At 46.7% G+C, this 20,067-nt stretch overlaps 1 protein-coding gene across 6 annotated transcripts; it reads right to left on the bottom strand.

Annotated features, from left to right (window-relative positions):
* Window positions 1-451: 451 nt before the first annotated feature.
* On the bottom strand, window positions 452-11,563 carry LOC128795335 (UAP56-interacting factor-like). 6 transcript variants are annotated; one of them, XM_053956048.1, is made up of 9 exons: window positions 11,452-11,563; window positions 8,987-9,130; window positions 5,111-5,253; window positions 3,694-3,818; window positions 2,788-2,863; window positions 2,324-2,364; window positions 2,167-2,241; window positions 1,390-1,501; window positions 452-631 (listed from the first exon to the last, which is right to left on the bottom strand). In XM_053956048.1, exons 1-9 carry the CDS (start codon window positions 11,519-11,521, stop codon window positions 536-538), a joined length of 882 nt encoding a protein of 293 aa, XP_053812023.1. In that variant the 5' UTR covers window positions 11,522-11,563; the 3' UTR covers window positions 452-535. The 6 variants fall into 6 exon arrangements, with proteins under 6 accessions (XP_053812023.1, XP_053812022.1, XP_053812021.1 ...); XM_053956047.1 differs by having other exon boundaries at window positions 2,788-2,866; window positions 11,452-11,562; XM_053956046.1 differs by having other exon boundaries at window positions 2,324-2,367; window positions 11,452-11,562.
* Window positions 11,564-20,067: the final 8,504 nt, after the last annotated feature.

Below are 20,067 nucleotides of genomic sequence, written 5' to 3'. Positions count from 1 at the left end.
CAACAGGTTTTCAGGGTGGAGCAATCTTACACTGCAAACCTCTGGGCAGGGATGCCTGCAAGCACAAGTTGGGCAATTAGGTGGATGCTGGTGATTGTGGGCAGCTGCAGCATCTCCACTTTCCTCCCATCTGGGCAGGCACATCATCCTCAAACCCTCCTACCCACCAAGCAATGTAGGGAAGGCTCCATGGTACACCCTCCCACTATCAGCCATCACCCTGTTCAGCACAGGGTGCCCTGGCAGGGGGACACGGCTGGTGCCAGCCCTACAGCTTTCCAGCAGAGCTCTCGCAGCAAATCCATCTCCGCTCATCCCCCTCCACCACCTTGCCCATGTCCCACCTGCCTTGTGCTCTGGCCCAAACTCTAATCCTGCCTGATCCCAGCCCTCAATCACTCATTCACTCTGTGTGTAAGGAAGGAGACAGCACATTGCCAAATCAGCTATCTCAAAGGGAATCTAGCGACTTTTATTGAGGCCTTGTCATGGAGCCTGGACTGTCACAGGCAGTCCCTGTGACGAGCACGCGGTCCTAAGGCATGGTGACCATCCGTCCGGCGCTCCTGGCTGCTGTAAAGCGCCTCTTATTCCTCAGACTAGAGAATCTCTCATCCAGCGTCAGGCTGGTCTGCAGGGGAAAGTGAGAGTGAGTCAGTCCCTTGTCTTGTGGCAAAGCACAGCCAAACTTGTAGCGGGGCGGGGAGGGGGTACTGATTAGAGCCCATCAGTCAGGCTGGTGATTCACAGCTGGTTAGTCAATTAAACCACTCAGCACACAGAGACAGGGAGCTCAACAGACTGTGTGTGGCTGGAAAAGCTCCAAGCAACTCCAAGCCCCAAGACATAGGGCATCCTCGACAAGAACAGGAGCAAACAGATGGCATTTGAGTACAAGGCATCAGGTAAAACCAAACCGTCCAGACAAGAAACGCCGGCAATGGAGAAGTTGGAGCAGGATTTCTCAGCTGCCCCAAAGCTCTTGGACCATACTTCAGTGTAAAATGTGACACCAAGAAGGGCACCAAAGCAAAGAGCGAGCAAAGCCCAGAAGTGCCATGTGTCTCTGAGGAATGGGAAGCACTGACAGTGAAACAGTCCCCTCTGGCCAGGACTACTCATCAGCAGGACCTCCCTGCTCCAAGCAAGCACACGGACAGGCCAAGACAGGCCATCAGAGTGGGGAAAACTGGGCTGAGTCTGTAGCTGCTGAACAGTCTTCTCAAGTGTCTTCAGTTTTGTGAGCAACACAGCTACAGGATTTTCCTCCCAGGTTGTGTTAGATAAACCCAGCTGGCAGCCCCAAAAACCTGAGTGTGACATTAACAGCTCAGTGGCAGGGCCGCTGCAGGGAGCCAAGTGCCTCCTGTCTGGTCGACAATCGTCTACCTGGTTGGCCATGGCGCGGAAGTTGAATCTCAGCAGCACCCCCTTGGGCTGGGGCTTGGCCACCCGTGCTGGGGGTCTCTGGCTTCGCAGGAATGGGCGCTTGGATCCAGGCCTGGGGAAAGGACAGAGCTGCAGTCACTCAGGATGCTAAGGCAGCTCATTTCCCATCCTCTGCAAATCAGCACGGAGTAAAGGACACACCTGCACACTCCACCCATCCCATTGTGTGTCCGACCCCTGGCAAAGCCAGAAGAGCAGCCGTGCAGGTGGAGTTCAAGCACTGGGGGCTGTCACATCCAGGCTATTGAGGGGTGCTCTCTGCACCCAGAACATGAACAATGCCCTCACCCACCCTTCTCTCTGCCCCCAGCTAGGTGCCAGGTCCTGCAGCTGCCCCTTTCCAGCCCCTGAGCTCCTCTTACACAGGGAGCACGAGGTCTGAGGACTCCCTTTGGGGCACACTGTTTCTCCCAACACCTCACAACCAGCACAACCAGCCTGCCACCTCCTCCTACAATGGTGCTTCCATTTCTCCTCACTCTGCATAACAAATGAGGGCACAGTAATTACAGATTACCATGCAATTACAGGTAAATACAGGAAAATTTTATCTCCTTCTGGTATGCTGGGAAAGGAACCAGACATCATTTGCTAACCGTTTTGGGTCTGAACCATTCACTGCACACTCATTACAGAAGTGAAGCTGCAATAATGCTAAAGGAACTTGCAATGGCTTTTGTAGGGCTCCCACCCTAAGAAATCACCTCATTTACTTACAGGCTGCGCTGGCCCGCCTGGGGATTAACCACAGAAACCGTCAGAATTGCTCCCGGGCTGGGTTTCACTTGCCACCTGCCAAGACAGGGAGATTTATCCAGCTTCAAGTCTGAAAGAGCACTGTCATATTTGCATTGTGCCTTTGTTCCCCAATTACCTTCTCATCCTTGGCCGTTTCCCTTCTCCTTGAGAATCCATCTGCTGTAAAATATATTTAAAAACAATTACTTAAAAGAATTAGCTCTCAGAAACAGTGATTCCTTTTCCAGGATTTTGTTTGGTGTATCTGAAGAGCTCCTTTCTTGTCAAGAAACGTGCTAATTTGGGGTTTCTCACTGGCACAGTGATGTGTATGCGGTGCCTTTACCTTGCCCTGCTTGTGCTGCTTTATGAACTGCAAGGTTTATTTTAATCACCCTCCCAGGATTTACTTCCCAGCTGCCAGAATACCAAGCTGCATTAAAAACTGCCTGCAAATAGTTTCCTACCAATACATGCAGCATTCAGGTCTTCCACCTCTTTCCCCCAGTTGCTTTTGGAAGCAAAGCTACAACCAGGCTGGGAAAACATGAAGGCTTCTCACTACCAGCAGAGTGCAGAGGAAATGTCTCAAATACTGACCCCTCTCTGGAAGCGGGCTTTGGAGAACCACTGCTGCACCCGCTGCAACGCCAATCCCCTGTTCAGCAGGAAAGGCCTGCTGGTAAAGACGAGAGACAAAGAAGTGAGGATGATACCAGGTTTAAAATTTAATGCCAAATACACCTAACCCAAGCTGGTCTTAAAAAGCAGTGTAAGAAGCAAATGAGGTTATGTGTTACCAAGTTCAGCCCAACAGGTTTTTCTGCCAGCAAAGGATTTCAGAGGAACTTGATTTTCTGCTCAAATGAGGCAACAGTTTGTGTGTTCTGAGCTTTTCTCATTAAAAGCAAAAAACACGTGAGGAAAATCATAGAAAAAAATCAGGTCAGAAAGGACCTCTCAATGTTATTCAGTCCCCATTCTGCTCAGAGATGAGGAAGGATTGCAAGGAGCTTCCTTTCAAGCTCAGAGAACACAATGATCTTGATGAGACAGGCACTGAGACAATGCCCAGCACCTGGCACACTGCCTCACTCAGCTCCTGGAGCACAGTCTGCTCCTGCAGCCCCTCACTGGGACAGACGCCCTGTCTCTGCCCATCCCTTATGGCTGAAATCTGTATTTCCTGCCTGTATGAAAATAAATGCTATTTCACCCTTCAAAAGTGTTTCCCAAAATGATGAAGTTTATTAAAAATACAAAGGTTACATTTTCTGTGCTTCCTGAAATAAAATCACAGATTAATGTCGGCATTATTAACTATGAGCATGAGGTTGTTTTCTTTCCAGGTGCCTTCCTAACATACCCAGGGGTATTTTTCTGGTGCTGCACATGCACATGGCTGTAGCCACACCCAGCTGGCACATACAAAGAGAGGAATCCAATGAGTTGCACAGCTAAAAACCACTGAAAACCAAAATAACCCAGAGTTACCAAAGATTTTACCTTCTCCCTGGGGCACAGATGCTGGCAGTATCTGCTCTGAATCTTTTGGTGCCTGGAGATGGCTGTGGCTGTTCCTCCTGCTGCCCACTGCAGCTTTTGGCAAAAGCATGGTTCTTCTTGGTGCCCTGAAAGAGCAGTGAGACATCAGCAGCTGTCACCTGCAGCACAATCTTGGTACAAGAACAGGCGGTGAGGGCAAGGGACAGCACACAAGATGCTGCTCTCCTCTGACACTGCTGTCAATAATCAGGGGTATGCCTCGCTTCCTGCACATGGAACTACAAGTGCCAGGGAGAATGTTTTGTTCTAATGCTGCAAAAACCAAAGAAGAAAAAAAAGATCAGTCCATGCAGAGCAAATGTCACAGAATCTGTGCATTACAGCCCTGCTCAGGTTTCCTTTTGGTCATCAGCTCTTTCTTGTCTGGACACGCGCATTGCCTGGACCACACCTTGATGCATGAAACACACCAGAAGACCCCTCAGCAGGGTCTGTCCTGCAGTTCCAACACACACTGCCCCAGGCTCCAGCCTGGTGATTTCTGTGGGGCAACTACTATCTGTGGGGCAACTACTATCAACTACTACTAACTGAGGTCTATTTCCATATTCTTCCCCCTTGGTTTATTCCTGCAAAGTGGAAGCTACTGTAGAATTCTGCCTCCTAGCAACTGCTTATTACTCTCTGTAAATACCAGCCACACTCAATATCTCAGTCATCCTGGTCTTTCTTTTCAGGAATAACCTCACTCCTTGCACATGCATGCTCAGTTTAGAGCTTTCTTATTTATACACCTACAACACAGTCACTAAATGCGCCATCCTGTTCAGCACTTGCATTTTTTTAAAAAGCTTACAGAACATCTATGACCTCCTAACTGAGTGGATTTTCATCAGTGCAGGAAAACCCAGCTGCCTCTCACACTATCTGTCACAGTAGTGGGAAGCAGTGTCTCTGGTGGAAAGTATATCTCTGAACTAGTCACCTGACAAGTCAGCAAGTCTGTCCTTTGACTTCACATGAACTTGAAAAATGTTTTAGGTGGAGAACAAATAACAAAGAATCTTAACACACCTCCTCTAAATGATAATAGTAAGATGAGATGCCATGGAATTAATTTTTATGGAAATATTTTTAAACCTTTTCATATCAATTTAAAAACAATCTTTTTTAGCAAAACTCATGGGAACTGATCAGTAAAATTATGCTAAGTCAGAAGCTTTATAAAACTAACTGTAAAATTGCTATTCCATATGCATGTATGTCTGTACTCACCTATGCATACAAATGCTGTGCACAGGCATTAAAAGATGGTGTTTTTTATTTAGATTGTTCTTTGGGGGTGATCCAGGATCATAAAATTGAGCAGATTTCTACATTACATTTGGGAAAAGCCATACCGTCCTTATTCCCCTACCTCCTGAGCTGATGCCTGGCGATTTAAAGGGCTCACTCCATCAAATGCAGCAGCTGCTCTTCTCTTGCGACCAGGCAAAGCATTCCTGAATTGTCTCCGATTGAACTGCTGCTGTCCAAACCCTCTTCTGAAACGGTTAGGTCCTAAAAACAAAGTCGTCTTACTTTAGGATCCTTCAAAATTTGATTTATGATTAGTTTCGTAAATAGATTACAAGGTTAACTTAATGTGAAACAGCAGTATCTACAGAAATAGTGATGCAAAAGTCATACTTATTCATATTAAATAATTAATTTTTCCAAACTCTCTCTAGTACTCTTATTGTATATAGGACTGCCATACAGATTATTTTATGTGAAAGAATAAAGAAGAGAAAAGCCTTTCACAATTCTGATTCCTCATAAAGACAGGACCACCTACATCAGACCTGTCAAATCTGTTGTCAGAGCTCATACTGATATGAATTAACTATTAAACAGAAAAAGCATTTAGATACAGATATACACATGATTAAACACGCCAAAGCCAACCCCACAGCAGCTTGAAATAGCTCTGAGGGCCCACATCATAGTATAATTTTTATTTTTATTTATTTATTTATTTGTTTTCTTTTAGCTTGACACACCATAACTTCTCGTATTGAAGGGGAAGCCTCCTGCTGCTCTTTTATGATACACACACAGCCGCTGTCCATCCTGCATTTAACCTTCTCCCCTAAGCCTGCTGATGATTTTGAAGAGTGCTGAAGAGCTGAGCGAGAGGAAAGCCCTGTCAGACTGAGGCACAGTGCTTCCAAACCTAATTACCCCACATAATAAAATTCTGTAGTTGTAATGAGAGACTCAGAAAGTTTCTGAGTCACTGTGTGAGCTGACACAGGCACAACAACAACAACAATCACAAACCCACAGCTGGAATGCCAAGATGGAGTTTATTTCTGTTACCTCACAAACCAGCAGATCTCTGAAGCAACACCTAAGCTGAACCACTTAGTCACCAGCACCATTAAGTTTGGCCCAGTGCTGGAGAATCACCAAGCTGCCCTTCACACCAGTTTATCAAGGGTTTGCCTGCATAGGGTCACCACCACACTGTGTTCTTATCTCTGTACCACGGCAGGGAGCTCAAGCATGTCCAGACAGGTGCCCCAAGTCCACCAAACACCTCCATTATCTATAACCAGATGTTCTACTTCTCAATACACACAGAGGATGAACAGCAGTAGACGTGTGTTTTCCTTCACTGCTGCTTCAGACTGCTATCCCCAGCTGCAAGGTCACTTAAGCCCCTCTGTTTTGAGCCCATTCCCCCCAACGGCCAGTGAGATGTGCCCACACCTGTAGGCTGTATAAATTAGGCACAAATCTGTGCATGGCAGAGGGCAGTGGGAGTGCACTCAAACCTGGATCTCACAGCAGAACCTCACTGACACAAACCACAGAGCAGTGAGGTGCGTATATTGATCTTACATCATCGACTGCTACATAACAGCAATTTATACTGCCTTGGAGCAACTGGAAATGAAGTGTTCTGAGGAAGCAGTGGCATTGCTGTGAGGGGCCACAACTGCTGCAAAGAATGAAGGCTCCAGTCTCAGGGTGTAACACCAGCCAGCACCAGCTGGAGCTGCCTACACTGGAACATGCTTGAAGATGATTTGAGCTGCTCTTGCTCTAAAACAGAAGGGCACCAGTACAGGCCCTTGGGAAGCAGATCCCAAAAACCATGCTGGGGTGCTTCATGCCCCATGGCCAGAGGTGCTGGTTGGGAATGTGCACAAAACCACATGACACAAGTTCACAAGCTCTGGGGCCAGTTGTTATTTCCTTTGCAGACAATGCCCTCTCATTGTAGAAGTGCAGGTGTGTAAATGTTCCTCTCATGGCAAACATTCAAGTTCGGCAAACTGTTTCTTTTTGACCACATGTGGACTTGCTGTAGTCAATGTCCCTTTGAATTTTTTCTCCTGCTTCTATTCCCCCAGTCTGTTTTAGCCCCGCCTTGTTTCTCTTCAGCCCCCACCGTGGGCCTGTCCCTATCTCTTGCCTATTTGCTGGGCTGCTCTCCTCCTGGACACCCAGCTTTGCTGCACAGCTCTCCTACACCCTGGAGAGGACAAGAGACTGAGCTCAGCTGCCTTTCCTGGATACTCCATCAGGGCAATGGCAGGGACGGCTGCAGAAGGCAGCCCTGACTAGAAAATCGTGTCCCTGTCAGTCTGTTCCTATTAGAGAGCCTGTGCTCAGCAGTGCACTCAGGCACAGCTCACTCAACACAAATAACACATGACAGAGCCATCAGCCTCCAAGGGGGACCCCATCACACCAGCTGGGGACCAAGGCCTTGCTCTGTCATCTGTGTCCTGAAGTGTGACACATGGGAGGCTTCATGTCTGCAAAAGGCCTGGCAGATATTTAATAATGTAAGAACATTTCAATAAAACCCCACAGCATCAGCAGCTGGGGAAGAACCCCCCCACACACACATCCCATGGTTGGGTGTGTGCTCAGAGCCTGGCTCTGAGCACACCTGGAATGGCCAAAAGGCACCTCTGCTCAGCCAGTCCAGAGTGGGAGTAAGTTCCCATGTCTGACAGACTCTTTTTTCCAAGGAGATTTGAAATTCAAATTTCTCGTCATTAAAAATCATCTTTCCCCCACTAGGAAAAAGGTTTAAGCCATATTCCAAGAGGGATTAACAGCTCTTTGCTTGCTGGTTTAATCAGCATAACACCCTTCCCCCTCCTCTGTCATTACAGTGCTGGGCTCCTCAGATCATCATTTTGATAATGGTTATCACATCTCAGCCCAGAACTGCATTTCAGCAGGGACCAAAGTGAACTGAGCCCCTGATGAATTATGGGCTAAATTCCCAGTCATGTTGAGCTTCCCCAAATTGCTACTGACAATCAGCACCACACAGCATGGCAAGTCTCTGCACTTGGCAGGGATGAATTCAGACTCATTCAAAACCTATGAAATACTAAAACTATCCAAAGTAATTATATAAATTAACAGAAAAGCTCTCCCATCTAAGAAATAACGAAAAAATATTTTATTGGATTTGCCTCTGGATGCAGTAATTGCTTGAGTGTGGGAGAATATCAAAGCCTGTGGGTTTTGACAGAAAAATCAATTTGCTAAGGGCATTTATCACCATTATGATTTGAACTAGAACAATCCTCAGTAAGGCACTGTGAGGTGGACACCAAGAACACAAAGGTCAGAGGCAGAGCAGAGACAAGCAGGGTATCTCCCAGTGATCCCACTGTCCTGATCTGCGATAGGCACTCCAATATAAGACTGAAAAGATATTTCTACAAAATATCACTAAAATCTTCAGGGTATGACTTAGCATTAATTAAAAAAAAAGTTCATAGAGATGTAATTTCATGCAGCAGATAACTTTGTTTTGTAGGTAAAAGCCAGTGGAACAAAACAAAGGTGTGATCACTTGGTATTATAAAAGAACCTCACCATAAAAATAGCATGCTTGGCAAAAGTGACAATTTAGCTTCAATAACTGAGCTATCAAATACAGTTACTGAGGGGGTAATTTGGATAATTTAAATCTGCTCTGGGAAAATGAGGATTAGGAACAGGCATAATTAAAATATGCAAAGCCAAGGGGAATAGAGAATAGGTATTAAGTCACTTTAAATTAGTAATTCATGAGAGTAGAAGGGAGAGAAATGGATGAATTATGCTCTGAAAGGGCCCTGATATTCCATTGTTATGGAGAGAAAAGCTAATCAGGGCCTGAGGGCATCTTATACGCACACAGAAATTGGAAAGGAGAAGGATTTAAGAGATGGATTTTACTAAAAAATGCATTTCCCAGCCTGGCCAGCCTCTGCTGTCTCAAGTGCCCATCTACCTTGCAAATTCCTCTGCTTCCAGGCTCGGTATCGGGGCCGCCCATACCCGGAGGCTGAACTCCTGCTCTTGACCTGCTGCCTTCTGCTGTCGCCCACGGCGCTGGCATCTGTCTGCTCTTTCCTGTGGCGCTTTATGATGTCATCTAGAATAAAATTAGGAGAAATCCATAGAAACTGCACTTTCCACCAACAGTGATTCCCTCTTTGGGTGCTTGGAATTGTCTGTGGTAAACATGGACCTTGCTGTTCTGTGAGCTACACTGGGCAGACAATGAAAGATTAAGCTTAGCTTAGAAAGTATAGGATCAATTTACTGGGCTCCTGCAGGCTGGAGATTAGAGTGCAGCAAATGATTTACAAATGTGCCACCATCAAGCACGTCCCCACCACTGGCAGGACAGAGATTTCAGACCCTATCCCCTGAGGGGTCTGATCCTGCAGGCTTCCTACAAGCCTAAGGGAAGATGTTTTTGCAGAGGCCCTAGGAGCTCAGTGCTGGGCAGAGAACTTTTTTGAGAAGGTCTGACTTGAGTGGCTGTAGGAAAGGTGGCCAAAGAGGGGAGGATGTGACAGTTGTTGAGCTACTTGGATCATGCACAAAGTACTGCCAGATGTAGAGCTCTGTCAAGAAACAGCTCAGGCCCTCCATTCTCAATCAGCTGGTCTGCAATCAATGGGATCTTCCTAATTCAAGCTGTTCTGATGAAGAGGAATGGCAAAGGCAAAGGGACGTCTCTTTATTAATTCATATTTTCCAACATTTTCTTCTTTTAACGCCAAATCTTCCAGGAAATACTTTGCAAATATTTGCAAATAATAAAGGCACATCTGCCTTTATTATTGCCTGCATTCTGCAGGCAGAATGTTTTAACTTGAACGAATTAGCAAGAAATGAAGTGGCCCTTTCCCAGGCAGTGGCTACTCCAGCTCCTTAATGTATCACTGGAGTCAAAGGACAGAAGTGCCATCAGCTTTCAGTGGGTGCTTACCATGAATTATCAGACCTTCAGCACTGGTCCCTTGTCATTTCCTATCAAGAAACTCCCGTGTCCTAACGAATACAAAGCCCAAGGAAAAGAAACAAGAGCATGTGTAAGAACAGGCTGCTTTTGTGATTTCTCTTTCAAGTCTGCCAGGAAAAGAATAGGCTGGGAGATGCTAGGCCAAGTTCTTGGGATGAATTTGCTAATGGTCTTAGCTAAATGTGCCCTTGGGACATGTGTGATTTGGAGCACAGGATACTTTGAAGTGTTTTGAAAGCATCACTGCTCCTCTGCAGGGAGGCGACCACACTCATCCGAGGGTGGGCTGTCCACAGCTTGAGGAAATGAGAGGGGCTGAATGCTCAGGTGCCTGACCTGTCACCCTTCAGTGTCTTTTTTGTTTGGGTATGACTTGTTACCCTGGCTTTTGTGCCCATAAACCTGATGAGGTTAACAGACTGATGTAATGGACTACCACACAAGGCTGCAAGGGAATCTTGAGAGGTCATTGATGGTATATGTATGCCCCTGAGGTAGAATTAGATCTATCAGGGCAGCTTTAAAGCAACTCCTGCAGTTCTTTTTTGTGACTGCTAACTCATATAAGGCACAAATGTACCTGAAAGCACAGAAAAACCACTTGATGAAAAAAGTTCACCAGGGGCCTCTTGTTTTCCAATTCTCTCTTCTACCCTGAGCAAGGTGTATTCTGGATGGAATATGGAGCTGGACTACAGGAGGTCTGACTGAGAGAAGCACTGAGGGAGAGGAAAAGCAAAGGGAGTATCACACATCACCAAAGAGGAAAAGGGTGTGCAGCACTATGGGAGAAAAATAAATTAAAAATGAGGGATCCACTGTTGCTATAGCTCCTTATAGAGACATTAAAATAAGGGTACATAAGCCAAGGGATCAGTTTGAGTTTGCAGTGGAAAATGTTCGTCCTTCCTAACAAATGACTCTTCGCTGGGAAGAAATGACACAAGGTTTCAGTTAGGAAGCTGACCCAATAATGAAAAGTGCTGGTGGACTTTCACAGCAGAGACACCAACACGATAATCCACCAAAATCTCTCATCCATGCGTCGGAATCCAGGCCTGGGGAGTTCATGACAGGGCAGTTGGTTGTTTATGCACAGTCCACATTCCCCGTGCCAAAGGAATGGCGAGCATCGGAGCAAGCTGCTATAAATAGCACGGCGAGGCCATGGCTCCCCCTCCGCTGTCACCGGGGCTGCTCTGCGTTAGCCCCCCCCGGGCCGCCCTCCCGTGAGCTCCGGGCTGCTGCCAGCCCAGCGCCGAGCCCGGGGTCCGCACACGGCCCCTCTGCCCGTGCTGCTACCCGGACAAGGCGAGCCCGCACGGCGGGACCGCCTCCGGCCCGAGCCCGGCCTGAGCCATCCCGCACACAGCCATCCCAGCTCCCCCGCCCGTACGGAGGGCCCGGTCCGACCGCGCCGCCCGGCAGCGCGCCGCACCTACCCAGGGACATGTCGATCTCCTCGGCCCCCGGCTGCGGCCCCGCCGCGGGCTGCGGCCCCGCCGTCTCCATGGGCCCGGAGCGCTGCGCGCTCACTGCGCCTGCCCAGAATGGGCCGGCCCCGCGGCGGCCCCCGCCCGCCCCGGCCCCGGCCCCGACTCCCGCCCCGGCCCCGCCGGACCCCGCCCCGGCCCCGACTCCCGCCCCGGCCCCGCCGGACCCCGCCCCGGCCCCGGCCCCGGCTCCCGCCCCGGCCCCGCCGGACCCCGCCCCGGCTGTCCCGGCCGCTGTGCCCGACTGCCTTGTCCCCGCACCGAGGGGCCTCTGCGCCGCCTGTGGCCGGCGCTGCTCCCTGCCCGCGCTCAGCCCTGCCCTCCGCACTCTCCCCGGCGATCCTTTCCATCAGAACCTCCACTCCATCTCTCTCTGCCTTAAGCACCGTGCCTCAGCCTCTGGGCTGACACTCTTCCGCATCTCCCCCGGAATTCTCCTCCTCCGGGGTTTATGCCAGCAGCAGATACATCTTAACGACCCGGCAGTCAATTCTGAGCCATGTGAACGATGGAATGACCTGGCTTCGTTCTGAAGCAAGGCAAGTATACGAACAGAGATACTCGTGGCTCATATTCGTGCTTGAAGTCTGTTCTCATATTTGTGAGCGCCTGAAGGAGGAAGCACCCATTTGGGACTGGTCTTGGGGCAGCATCCCGATCACTCACAGAACTCAGATTTCTCAGGGATCTTTCAGTCTCTGTAGCATTGGTTATGGCACCGAAGCTATTCTACAGTTTGAATACAAAATGCATGCTAAAGCATTTTCCTCCCCTTTAAAACACAGGTGAAGAAATAAATTAAAAAAAAAATAAAATAGAAGAACAATATCTTCCAAAGGGCTGCCATGCATCAAGTGAGGAGCATGCTTTTCTCTGAAGTTTCCATAAGATAAATGCTGTGAAATAAACTTTCTCACCATGTACATAATAGGGGCCACATAAATAGTGAACAGTGTCTACATGTTTTGTGTTTTCAATACAGTGGTTTTTTTCCACCTTGCACTTCAAATGGGAGAGAAATTTCTACAAGCAGATCAATCAGGGCAAGAATTGCCTCCTGGTATGTGTACAGCCCTTGGAAAGATCAAGTGCTTCTGAAAATGTTGGTTTAGGGAGTCATTCTTTCACGAAAGAAAATAATAGAACAGTGCTGAGGGAGCAACAAATAACCTTTGCTGTATTTTGCAGTGATGCTGCAGAATGACCATGGAAGCAGATTGGTGTGAAATGTGAGGACCTGGGGTTGATACCTTGTTTGCAATGTTCCGTGGTACACAAGGTGTGCTGGGTGGTCTGCTGTTCTCTGGGGAACATGGCTCTAACACTGCCGTAGTCCAAGAGCTTTTCTCCAAAGTGAATCCTTGAGATTTCTCAGCAATTTAGCCAGAGTATCTAGAGAAGTTGTGGCTGCTGGAAAAGGGCTGGAAGTATCCATATAAGCCCAGCTTCTAGTGATGTACTGGGAGAGAAGGTTTACAGCTGTATTATTTCCTAGCACCTAAGTAGGGGGCTGGAGCAGGGCTCTGGGCAGTGTCCTGCAAAGCAGCAGCTGTCCAGAAACACGAGCAAAGGACTGCAGCAGGGGTTTGGAGTCTCCTCGGGTAAGGCCAGCCGTCAGCTGAATGACCCAAGTTTCCACATGGGGCAGCAGCTGGGTCACTCTGTGAGGTCCGTGTCATGAAAGCTTGTAGTAATGTAAAAAGGTAAAAGACTTTAGAAAGTGCAAAAAGGCCCCAAAAAGTAGACATAAAGCTGAGAAAGGCTGGGAAATTTCAAAACCTTCTCATGAGAAAGCTAGGAAGTTAAGAACCAAGTGAATACATTTATATTTATCATAAGGAACAAGAAAGAACAAGAACTTATTGATAGTTGGAGATGTAAAAAGTCCTAGATAAATGCTTTGCAAAGATAGAAAAAGTTTCCATCTTAAATAATGAATTATTGTGTATTGTTTGAGGTTCACAGAAGTCCTTTTGTTAATGTTAAACCCATGTGGGTCCTTTTCTAATTGTTTAGAGTATAATGACTTTACACCTTTTCTTTTACACTATTGGTTCAAAGAATATGTAGAAAAAGGCTTTGCATGGGCTGCCATCTTGCCTCTGATCTGTGTTTGCATGGATGCTGTTATTTTCCTGTGTCTCTTGCTTTTTGCTTGTATGATACAGACAGATAATAAATCCTAAGTCTGCAACCAGTCAGGGTCCATCCCGTTTGTGAGACACGGACCAATCTGGCAGAAAAGCTTTCCTGGCTTTCTGTAAAATCTTGGACATTTGTATCTTCAGAAGCTCTGGAAGCAACAGCTGAGAGATTTCCAGCAGTGTTTCTGTTTGATCACATTTAGTGAAACAAACATTTGAGACCAAAGAAGACAAAGGCAGAGTTTAGAAATGGCAACTTCTAAAATATTCAAAAGAAATTTTTTCATGGAACTACAACACAGCTTTTGCAGCAAATTCCACTTCACCAGCTGAGGTTTAATTAGCTGCTTTCCTTCAAGTGCATAGCATTAAAGGCAATAATAAAACCTTTCCAAGCCATATTTCTTCATCTGGGAAGTATGAGCTGATATGTGCTCTTATCTCTCAACTGCCAGTCTGTGACCTCTTAACATCTTGGCAAGTGTCCCATTGGCTTAGTATGTCTGAGCACTGCCATCATCTCAGTCCTGAGTAATTTCTCACATCAACAGTGGAGGTGACACATGCTGGAGTTGGTGAAAAGGCCTGAAGAGCCAGAGCCTCCTCTAAAGCACAATCCCCCTGCACTGGAGAGCACTGCAGGTGTCTGACAGACAGACTTGACTCTGCATCCTAGAAAAGGAACATCAGGAATGTGACTTTCACAACTAAAAAGTGAGATTAATAAATGAACAATGAAAAAAGAAACTAAGAAAGCGGGGGGGGGGGGGAAGGGGGTTAGGGTTAGGGTTTAGGGTTAGGGGTAAGGGTTAGGGTTAAGGTTTGGGTTTAGGATTAAGGTTTAGGGTTAGGGATAGGGTTAGAGTTAGGGTTAGGGCTAGGGCTAGGATTAGGGCTAGGGTTAGGGTTAGGGTTAGGGTTTAGGGTTCAGGGTTAGGGTTAGGGTTACGGTTAGGGGTTAGGGTTAGGTTAGCGTTAGGGTTAGGGATAGGGTTAGGGAGTGAGGTGGGGGCAGCTTGGGTCTGCGACACATCTTCGATCGTTTGGATTTTTGGAGGTGTCCGGCCACTCAGGGCCACAGGCCCCTGGAGATAAAGACCGGCCCTTTTGCCTGGAAAAGATAAGTGGCCAGCCCAGGTTCCTGATGTCAGTTTGCCGGTTGTGCTTGGGACTGTCAGGGCAGCAGAAATTCTCGGTGGTGATAGTTTGGGTGTGGGACTCAGCCTGCCTTATTCAGGTTTGTGGAGGGAACAGCCCATTCAGGGCCACAGGCCCCTTCAACTTGATCCCCAGCCCTTTTCCCTGTGAAAGAAAAACTATCACTCCAGATTCTTGATGCTAGTTTGCAGGAGGTTCTTGTCACTGCCAGGGCTGCCCGAATTTTCGGTGGGGGCAGTTTTGCTCCCTTGTAAATCTTGCCCCGTTCGGACCTTGAGGTTGCATAATGTCATTTGGGCCCACTGACCTCTGGACCCAATCGCTGGTCCTTTTCCCTGTAAAACCAAACTCTCTCTCACCGTGTATTGATGTCTGTTCACTGGTGGTATGCTTCACCCCGAAGGCAGCAAGAGTTCTTGGTGTTGGCATCTGTGGTCTGTGAGAAATCGTTCGCTGTCTGCAATTTTGGATGCAATTCCTGTTTGGCTAGGGGCACACAGAGAGGAAAGACTGTTAATTTCCTTGGAAAGCAAAGTCTGACACCCCATTGTTTAAGGGGCAGACAAAGGGCTGCGTGGGGGAGGGAACTCCCCACAGGACCTTTCTTCACCTCATCCCCCACTCCAAAGTGTCGCAGCCCCCCGTGTGACAAGCCGCTTTCAGAGGGTTACCTGGGCACACCTGCACAGGGAGCTGCTAGTCCAGAGGGCCTAACAGGGCTATTCCAAGCGTTCCTCCAGGAACTATGGTTGGAACATCCAGCAGGGACTGGGGAGCAGCGGGACCCACCTGGGCACAGAGCATCCCTTTGAGAAAATGCCAAGGGAAGAGCCCTCTTGCCAAGGGGCAGCACCTGAGCAGGCCAGGCAGCATGTGGGGTTCCAGGGGAGAGCTTTCAGCTTTCCCCTTTTATTGTGTCAGCCCTTCCCTAGAACCCCCAGACCTTCCACAGCAGTCCCAGAAAAGAGAGGGCTTAGTAGGAGAAAAGGAGTTTAAATTGAGAGAAAAAGCTTCCTTTTCCATTATTTCTTGTGTTCAAATCGTGAGGGAATCCACTTTCCCTGCAATTTTAATGGTCTCAGTGGAAAGAATCCCTGCCTTTTCTATGCTGTTAGGGGTGTTAAAGAAGGCCCTCATGTCAGCTCCAGCTTTAGGACTTCCAGACGTGAGTAAACCATTTTTCTTGTTTCCCCATGAAAAGCAAGGGATTGCCTTAGGAATATTAGCACAGAACTTGGGCCTGTATCGGAGAGCAGTGGCTTATCTCTCCAAACAGCTGGATACGGCAGCTAAAGGATGGCCAGGGTGTCTCAGAGCTGTTGCAGCAGTGGCAGTGAACATCCAGGAAGCACGCAAATTCACCCTGGGCCAGAAGATGACTGTGCTAGTGTCCCACACAGTGTCTGCAGTCCTTGAGGCAAAAGGGGGACATTGGCTCTTTCCACAGAGGTTTCTGAAGTACCAAGCTGTACTAGTAGAACAAGATGATGTTGAAATTGTGGTAACTAACATTATGAATCCAGCTTCCTTTCTCAGCAGGAGTATGGGAGAACCAGTGATCCATGACTGTCTGGAAAACATTGAAGCCACCTACTCCAGCCGCCCGGATCTGAAGGACACCCCACTCGAAGGTGCTGAGACTTGGTTTACTGATGGAAGCAGCTATGTCATCAGTGGAAAAAGGCACGCTGGATATGCGGTTACCACAAGCAGAGAGGTAATAGTCTGGACCCTTATCAGCAAACACCTCTGCACAGAAGGCTGAAATAATTGCCTTAACTCAAGCCTTAGAGCTGGCGAAAGGAAAGGAGATTAATATCTACACGGACTCAAGGTATGCATTCGGGGTGGTTCATGCACATGGAGCTATTTGGAGAGAGAGAAGACTATTGAATTCGCAAGGAAAGAATATTAAACATACACAAGAAATATTGAGACTACTAGATGCAGTACAACTACCTGAGAAAGTAGCCATCATGCACATTAAGGCACACCAAAAAGTGAGCTCTGAATTGGAAGAAGGGAATATGCTGGCAGACAGAGAGGCAAAAGACGCAGCCAAAGGTGAGGTATTTGAGGAGACAGTGGAAGCAACATTGATCCCAGATGGAAAAATTTCTATTGAAGGTAAGCCAGTGTACAATAAAAAGGATAAGAAACTTATTAAGGCAGAAAAAGCAAATTATAATCAAGAAGGATGGGCTGTAACAGAGGAAGGGAGACTTATAGTGCCTTCCTATTTGTTGTGGTCATTAGTGCAGAAAGAACATGAAAAGACACATTGGGGAACAGATGCCCTGTATAACCATCTGAAAGGAAAAATTATAGCTAGAAAACTACAGGGTACAGTAATACAAGTAACTCGTCAGTGCAGCCTTTGCCTCTGAACTAATCCCCAAAACATTCCAAAGCCTAAAGCTGGACAAATTGGGAAAGGTTGTAGACCTGGGCAGCAGTGGCAAATCAATTTCACAGAATTACCCAGGAAGGGGGGATATCGTTACCTCCTGGTATTGACTGATACCTTTTCAGGTTAGCCAGAAACTTTTCCTACTAGGACAGCTAAAGCACGAGAGGTAACCAAAGCATTGTAGCAAGAAATAATACCGAGGTTTGGAATTCCAGCCACCATATCCTCAGATAGAGGGCCACATTTTATTTCCAAAATTGTGCAACAGATTAGCCACCACCTGGGGATAGACTGGGAGCTACATACCCCATATCATCCTCAATCGAGTGGCTAAGTAGAAAAGATGAATCATTTGATTAAACAACAAATTGTGAGATTGGGGCAAGAGGCAAACTTACCTTGGCCCCAGGCTCTCCCATTAGCATTATTGCGAATCCGGACAAAACCAAGGACAAAAGAAAAACTGAGCCCCTTTGAAATATTATATGGAAGGCCATATGCAGTTCAGGAAGGAACCACACCGACACAAGTAGGGGAGGAAACCCTACATAAGTATATGGTAGCCCTGAATAAACAACTGAGGGAAGTTCAAAAATATGTGGCTGGAGCTCAAAACAGAGAATTAGATGGACCAGTACACAATGTACAACCTGGGGATTATGTATATGTTAAGTCTTTTGCAGAAAAGACCTTGGAACCGCAGTGGGAAGGACCATTCCAGGTGCTCCTCACCACCTTTACTGCAATCAAGATCAAAGAACAGAAGGCCTGGATCCATCACTCCCGAGTGAAGAAAGCCCCTGAGGGAGTCTGGAAAGTGACACCAGGCGACAACGAACTGAAGCTGAAGCTCACCTGGAACAGCAAATAAATGGACCTATAGAAATCATGGACATAATGGAGAAGGTCGTAACTATTACAGCCACTGCTATAGTTGTAACAGGAGCCCATACAATGCCACACAGGTACAACGTAACTGGAATATACCGGTGCCAAGGAAGGGCCTACGATCCCCACTCTCGTAAGGCCCTAAACAAGATTCTAAAGGTCACAAATGCACATTTGTGGGAAGGGAGAAATGTTTGAGGATGTAATTATACGACAAGGTTGTGTCTGTCTCAGGACAGCATGCCCCACCATAATGATAGACAACCTAAGCATGAATGAGACTCAGTTTAATTTATGTGTCTGTAACTTTGTCAAAATTGAGGGATGTGACTTCTCCTACTGGGCACCTGTAGTATCACACCAGTATATGAAAGCCAATTTAGTTACTGTACAAAAAAATAGTGCCTGTGCCCATAGGAATGAATTTGACTTTAGTTGCTCAGTTGTTAAAACATCAAGAACTGAGAGAAATTTTGAAAGGTATTAGAGATGCAGGGAAAAAGACTTTAATCACTATACACCATGACACAGAAACCATCAAAAGAGTTTTTAAACGATTTGAGGAACACTTGTCTCATCATTGGTGGGATGTGCTTTTTGGATGGTCACCAACAGCAACTGGCATACTTAATACTTTAATTCATCCTATCATTGTGTTGCTTATTTTAGTTACTATAAGCTTGATCTTGTTTATTGTGATACTTGTTTGGAATTAGAAGATGATACGACAAATGACGGCCCTAAGTTCCTTATCAAAAGCATATGGTTTAATCTTGAGAAACAGTAAGCACATGTCTTGGGCAGATGAACAGAAATCTATATATTGAGTAAAAGAATTTACTCATTTCAAAGAAGAAGTGGGGAATGAAACATAAACTTTAAGAGATTTAGAGATTCTAGAGGAGCTAAGATTTTAGTTAGAGATAAGCCTTACTAGAGTTAATTAAAATAAAGGGATTCTGTAAGTAGGCCTTGATGAAGTTAAGAGTTAGTAGTTAACTAAGAATTGATTGCTTGTCAACACAATCTTTAGTGAGCTGGGTTTATAATGAAGAATATAGAAACTGACAAACAGCTTTTAGGAACATAAGACAATTGTGGGCCTCCTCTGTTCTGAAACCAATTGAAGACAAGGAATGGGAGTTCTACCAAGGTTCATTTGTCATATTTGCATTGAAAAGGTAGAAAGGTCAGAATGAGGAAGACTTCATTGACTTCCTCATTTTGGGACCCCTCCCCATGAAAGGGACCACCGACCCATTTCAAGGAACAAACTACGCATGCTTAATAGCTTTTGAAATGATTAGCATAGGAAGCGAGGAATGGGATGTACCAAAATGATGAATATGTCTTTGTATTTTGGGTATTCAATTCTTGTGTGGATAAAAGGACTCTGTAATCACTGGAAAGGTGCGGTGGGTATTTGGGAGCTATCCCGCACGCTGTCCGGCATCGCAATGAACATACACTTTCTAACTTTAAAACTGTTAGAGAGTTTTTGTCCGTCACAGTTGGATATTGGTGCTAGATCAATATCCATATTTCTTTAATAAATCAGCACACCAAAGAATGGCCTTCTTTTTGCCTCTGTATAGTGCTATGTTTCCAAAGTGACTTTCAATGGAATGTGTTAAGGCAAATTAATTGCTGCTTTTAGACGGGAACAAACTTCCAAATCCTTCACGTTCTCCGGCAATCGCTATTAATTTGAGAAGTTTGCAAATTTTGGAATTGAGAATTGAGGATTCTTAAATGCCCTGATCCCGCAGAGCAGGGCAGGGTTTGCTGGTGGTTTGAGCTGTTCCTAAAGATCCTGTCGGGCTGTCTTAGACACTTGGAGCCAGGGATTCCTTCCAACCTGGGCCATTTTGGGGGGGCTGGGGGCAGCCCCAGGGCAGGTGACAGTGTGTGCAAGGTCCCTTTGTGACACGCTGCAGCACGGTCAGCCTGGAATGGAACAGGACA

Source organism: Vidua chalybeata, chromosome 14 (assembly GCF_026979565.1).
Source record: "Vidua chalybeata isolate OUT-0048 chromosome 14, bVidCha1 merged haplotype, whole genome shotgun sequence".
NCBI lineage: Eukaryota > Metazoa > Chordata > Aves > Passeriformes > Viduidae > Vidua > Vidua chalybeata.
The sequence above is the reverse complement of the archived record's forward strand: the minus strand, read 5'-3'. Positions and strand labels throughout refer to the sequence as shown.